At 29.9% G+C, this 5,884-nt stretch overlaps 1 protein-coding gene across 2 annotated transcripts; it reads right to left on the bottom strand.

Annotated features, from left to right (window-relative positions):
• Positions 1-203: 203 nt before the first annotated feature.
• Positions 204-5,479, bottom strand: LOC106427241 (MADS-box protein AGL42). Of its 2 annotated transcripts, none has more exons than XM_048781878.1 (8): positions 5,181-5,479; positions 4,872-5,108; positions 3,588-3,669; positions 2,611-2,672; positions 1,203-1,302; positions 877-918; positions 735-776; positions 204-494 (listed from the first exon to the last, which is right to left on the bottom strand). In XM_048781878.1, the coding sequence occupies exons 2-8, from the start codon at positions 5,051-5,053 to the stop codon at positions 375-377; spliced, it is 630 nt and encodes a 209-aa protein (XP_048637835.1). In that variant the 5' UTR covers positions 5,054-5,108; positions 5,181-5,479; the 3' UTR covers positions 204-374. The 2 variants fall into 2 exon arrangements, with proteins under 2 accessions (XP_048637835.1, XP_048637834.1); XM_048781877.1 differs by having other exon boundaries at positions 4,872-5,078.
• Positions 5,480-5,884: the final 405 nt, after the last annotated feature.

Below are 5,884 nucleotides of genomic sequence, written 5' to 3'. Positions count from 1 at the left end.
TATATATATTTAGGTAAAACATCCCTTATAAAACATCCCTTATATACTTCATAGTTAATTGAATGATTTGAATAGGTATTATTCTCTTATTAACTATGTAAGGACTACAATCCCTTATATACTTGCTTATTCTCTTAATAAGAAATAACTTGCATCTCTTTTATTTATATATATAGGTAAAACATCCCTTATATACTTCATAGTTAATTGAATGATTTGAATAGGTATTATTCTCTTATTAAATATGTAAGGACTACAATCATAAGATAATATCACAAATCATGACCTCGAAATTTATTGTAGAGTTATAAGGATTTGATGTTACGTAAATTAACATATATTTGCAGATAAAGTTAACATAAAATATAAAGTAATTATTTGCAGTGTCTCTCTGGCAAGCCGATGTATAAATCAGTTTGAACTTCCAAATTCAGATCAACAACTCTGAATTTCTCTTGTTGATCAATCGACACTCTCCATGGATCCATGACAGTCTGTTCATAACATAGATTGCAATTTCATCAACCACAGAAAATCGCATTTGTATACGTCTATCTATAGAAGAAAGAAAAGATGAAATGACATAGCTAGGCAATATCATCCCGAAAAATTAGAGGCTCTTTAGATAATATTTTCAGCTTCTTAAACATTATCAATTCTTAATGTATTTTTAGTTGGACTAGTATCAATATACAGATGTCTAAATATATTAATCGGAAATAAAGATGAATTACCATTTGATGTAACTGGACGTTCTCTTCTAACAATTGTTTCCCCTGAAACGAAGCCATATTTTCCAACCATTTATATATTTAAGTGCAACCTAACAAAATATATACACACACTCATTTTTTAACATATTATATGGTATTGTACCTTTGCTTTTAGCTTCTCCAACTGCTCCCTAAACAGCCGAGCCTAAAAACTTCAACTATTTTAATTAACTTTTATGTTAAAAAAGCTAATAGAAATTATACGTAATTGTGAATCGATGTTATAGTAAATTGATTGGGATATGTCGCCAAACCACTGCAATGAATCCCTGTTCAAGTTTGTATCTAAATGAGGACAACGACTAGACGGTTGGGATGGGAAAATATTCATATATAATTTTATTTTTGCATTTGAGCATCATTATATATAATATATATATATATATATATATATATATATTTACCAAGCTAGTAATGAAGTATATATACCTTTCTTGCTCGGACCTTGCCCAAGCTTATTTGGAGTTGACTATCAATTTCTTGAAGCTCTTCTAGAGAACAAGAAGCAAGTTCTTGACCCAATAGCTTCCTACACACACGTAAAAGGGAGTTAATGATAATTCAAAAAAAAAAAAAAAAGGGAGTTAATGTGTGCGTAAGATCTGTAAGAACTCCATAATAGTTCTTTTATATTTGATATCAAATATATTTCTTAGATTCTTCAACCAGTACAGATTGTAACTTGCATAGTGTGATAACAAGTATTTTCTTTCTCTTACAAATCCAGATTGATAGTGAAATATGCTATCAACAGCAAAGGTCTATATATTAATTTAACTTCTGAAGTAAATACATACTGGCATTTAGTAAAAATTTATATTCGGCCAACAAGACATTTAGTTCTAACACAATTTTTTTTTGTGAAAAGTTCTAATACAGTTATTGCGTCTGCGTTTACATTCCTTTTTATTTCATTAAAATACAGTTTTATATAAAACGATTTCAGTTTTTTTATTCCATAAAATATTTATTGTAAACTATAAAGGCAAACATTTAACACAGACGAAAGGGGTTTTTCTAGTTTGATTTGTTAAGATAATTAATGAGTTCGTTTAGAAAAGAAAAGCTGTAATGTAAATTGCAAATTTTTTAAAACCGGACCAGATACTGACTCGGTACTACTAATTGAGTGGCCGGACCGGTTCGACCGGTCGAACCAGATTTTCTATTTAAAAATAAATAAATATATAATCATATATTTATAATATATGGACCTAAAATATAGTTCTACATATAATATATTATATGCTCTTTTTTATTAATTAGATAATAAACAATAACTATAAGTTTAATTATAAGTTGAATTATATATACATTTAACAAATGAATATTATATCAACTGAAATTGATAAAAAAACAAATGATTGACCGTTTAAATTACATATTTATTTATTTTACAATTAAATGTCTTAAATTTTATGAATATGGCAAAACGAGAATAGAATATGAGAGTCAAAAAGAGATTTTTTAAACATTTTTTCTCCTAGAAAATATAATTAAAAAAATTAATAAAATAGTAAGAGTTAAACGTTGATTATGAAATATTAAATTTTAATAACAATTAAAAATACAATAATTATATGTTGATTTTTGTAGAACCGGATTTTGAAGTTGAACCAGATCACCGGTTTTATCGGTTTTTAGCTGGTCTCACCGGTTTTCTCAAATCCGGATTTTAAACTGAATTGGACTCGGCTTCTTTAGCGAGTCACGGTCGGACCGGTTCGACCGGCCGGTCCGGTCCGGTTTTTAAAACCTTGGTAAATTGCATTACAAATGCAAATAAACAATCACAAAAGTTGCAAAAAGAAAAAGAAAAAAGGTTAAGGCATGATACCGCTTCTGAAACTCAAGGAGTTCAATCTTTGTGATCAGGTGGCTTGCTTCTTGCTTCAATTGCTACATTACGCTCACAAAATGAAATCACATATGACGCAAAAAAGTTACAACACACACAAAATACATAATCTTTGTATATGGCCAATATAAACGGTTGAACACTATTTGTGATTATTGAGCGATCCAATATATATATACACCATTCACAATCATCGTTGTTTTAATAAAATCGCATCAATTTTCTACTTTGTATGTAGTGCTGATATATCTCTCAAGATTTGATTTGGTAGGCCATGAAACGCCCAAAAAGAATCAACATCATGAAATCATGTAAATCTCTAGGACATCAGCCAAATGATTTCGGTTCTAAATGACCAAGGGAATAGAGAATGAGTGAGAATAGTGAATTCTTTATTATTTTTTATAATTTTTACTATTTATAAATAATATTTGTTATTTATGATACTTTAAGAGCATGTTTATTGTAGGTCTCTTAGACCATCTTTAATCATGGCTCTAAGCCTTGGGTTCTAAGAAAAAAATATATTAAAAAATTAGTAGGTCCCATACCGTTTTAAAAACTTGCTTCTTCCTCCTCCTACATAAGAGGCGAGTTTTGAAGAGTTTGTGGCTTGTTCGCGGGTCCCACTACATGTGGCGATCTGCGATTGGTTTTCTATTTTTTTCTTTGCAGACAAAAAAAAATTAAAAAATCTTAAGAACCTAATTTAAAGAGGTTGAGCGTTAATGATGCTCTTAGGTTGGATCTTTTAACGTAATATAAAATACAATCTTTTAACTTTTAACTAAAAAATGTAAGATACGTCTCTTAAATAAAATATTTAAGAGATGTCTCTTACCTTTTTTAGTTAAAAACTAAGAGACCATGTCTTATATTACGTTAAAAGACTCAATCTAAAAGATCTACAATAAACATGCTCTAACATTCTTTATCAAATTAGACCGAAAAAAAACCTGGATGTAAATTTCTGAGTTGTGGCTACTGGTTTCATGATCTCTTGTGTACTTGCGGTAACGTTCGATCGTCTTCTTCATGCTGGTGATCAAAACATAGCCATATCTTTTTAGAAATTATAATTCACGAACCTGTAAATTTTCGTTATATATTTGTTCAATCTCTAATTAAATCTACTACATCTGACATTTAGAGATAACAAGTGCTCTAGCATAGTAACGAAACTTGAAAATCTAACTTATTTGAATTTTAGTAAAGATTCACCTAACGCCCCATCTCTTTCAAGTTGTACTATATTGTCTTTTGCCTGTTGGTTAAAAATATCTCTATAGGTAACTATTTCAACCCATGGTCTAAAATGTCTTCTACCACTTCCAATTCTAATGAAACAACCTTGACAAAAAAAAAACTATTTAAACCCATGCCCTATGGATTCAACATGCTAGTGACAAAAAAAATGGATTCAACATGCCTTTTCTTATAAAATGTCTCCATTTATTAACGTCTAATTATTTTTGCAATTTATTTTTCACAAAATCAAATAATTGAATCTAAAACATTTAGTCCGTTTACAAAATTATAATCATCAAAACATATAATTAGCATAGAAAAATAATTATTTACAGTCGTATCTACTAGGATATGGCATATATACATGCAAATATCTAGAGAGACAGGGAAATATGTTTACTGCACACCTGAATCAGATGAAGAAGACCACGCATAATTAGTATATGACTACAAAAGTAGAGCCCAAATAGAAACAGCGAACACCAAAAACGATAGTACACAAGCTAACTAGAGGCAACAAAAGTAAAATTTTAATATTTATCACAAAACCGGTTAAATATGTGTAACTTAGTACGGATCAGACTAAATAATCATCTAAATCACATTAAGAGCTAGTTCCGATGATGTTTTTGTTTATCTTTTCAAGAAGCTTTTGGAAACCCTAGGCATACACACTCACATATAGATCTACACACTTAGAAAAAATCAGGTAGATGAAAAATGAGCTTGTTAAGATCATAATAAAATAATATTTCTATCAATAGAGGTAGAGAAGACAAAAAAAGAAAAAAGAAGACAAATCTTTAGGATTCGGGCAAGGGTCGAATCTCATCAAGTACCAATATCTACGATGGTAGCTGTAGTCAATTACAATTCAGAAACAAATCAGACCAAACCCACACACATAACGTAAACGGTCTAATTAACCCAAAAAAGGTAAAATTAAGAAACCTAAATTTTAAAGAATTACGAAGAAATTCAAGAAGACATACTCTGAGTTAGAGAACTCGTAAAGTCTTCCTCTTTGAGAGAAGATGATGAGAGAGATTTGAGCATCACAGAGTTGTGAGAGCTCATAAGCTTTCTTCAACAAACCATTTCTTCTTTTTGAGAAAGTCACTTGTCTACTCGTCGCGTTTTCTATTTTCTTCATCTCTATCTTTCCTCTCACCATCTTATCGTCTTTTGACTTTTTCGTTCTATCAACACAAGATCTTTAGGATGGATCCCTAAACCAGCCAGTGACCAGCTAAGATAATAACGAGAATCATAAAAGAGAGAGATAGGGAGTAAAATCTCACCGGAGCAAGAAGAAATGTTGGCAGATTAGTTGAAGAAGAGATATACAGTAAGAAAGGGTTAATTTTAAATCAGGAATTTCTCAGCAGAAGATAATTGTGACAGATCTGTGGATGAACTCAACGTCGAGGAGAAGAGAAAAAAGCTGGAGCTCAACAAAAAAGGAAAGAGAAAAAGGTAATAGGGCTCCTTTCTTTTGTCAGCAACCCTAGAATGATCTGTGAGAGAAGGAAAGGGCGAATTTTAATGTTTTAAATTTTAAATTATTTTCTTTTTTGATGGATCACAATAAAATGATGTTATTCTTATTTTTATTCTTGATGGTAATAGAAGTTGTGTAATACATTTCTAATTTCTGTCCTTATCCTCTCCTCGCCACATAATGCAGGATAACAAGATGCCAAAAACAGTATAATTTCTGTTTTCTTTCATTTATCTGGAAAACAACCAGTTTTGATTAAAATCACATATTTTTCACTCGCAAAGAACATATCTAGTATTCATAATTTTCAAAAAAAAAAAAAAATTCGGCCTAATGTATGCATAGTTATTTTTCATAACTTAATATTAAGGGGTATTAACATATTATAAAGACGACTAAATTATTTTGTTAAAAGAACATTACAAAAAGGACTGTTTGATGAAGAAAAAACATTACAAACAACTACTTATAAACCATCTCCAATTTTTTTTAAAAGAACTTATT

The sequence above is a fragment of the Brassica napus genome, chromosome A6, assembly GCF_020379485.1.
Source record: "Brassica napus cultivar Da-Ae chromosome A6, Da-Ae, whole genome shotgun sequence".
Lineage (NCBI taxonomy): Eukaryota > Viridiplantae > Streptophyta > Magnoliopsida > Brassicales > Brassicaceae > Brassica > Brassica napus.
Note: the sequence above shows the minus strand (reverse complement) of the source record. Positions and strands in the feature narration are given on the sequence as shown.

Excerpts from the sequence above, each read along its gene's own strand:
- LOC106427241 (XM_048781878.1), bottom strand. The coding sequence starts at position 5,053 with ATGGTGAGAGGAAAGATAGAGATGAAGAAAATAGAAAACGCGACGAGT. Across the intron at positions 3,670-4,871 it reads TACGAGTTCTCTAACTCAGA|CATGAAGAAGACGATCGAAC; the intron begins GTATGTCTTCTT and ends TTTGATCACCAG. Across the intron at positions 2,673-3,587 it reads ACTCAGAAATTTACATCCAG|CAATTGAAGCAAGAAGCAAG; the intron begins GTTTTTTTTCGG and ends AGCGTAATGTAG.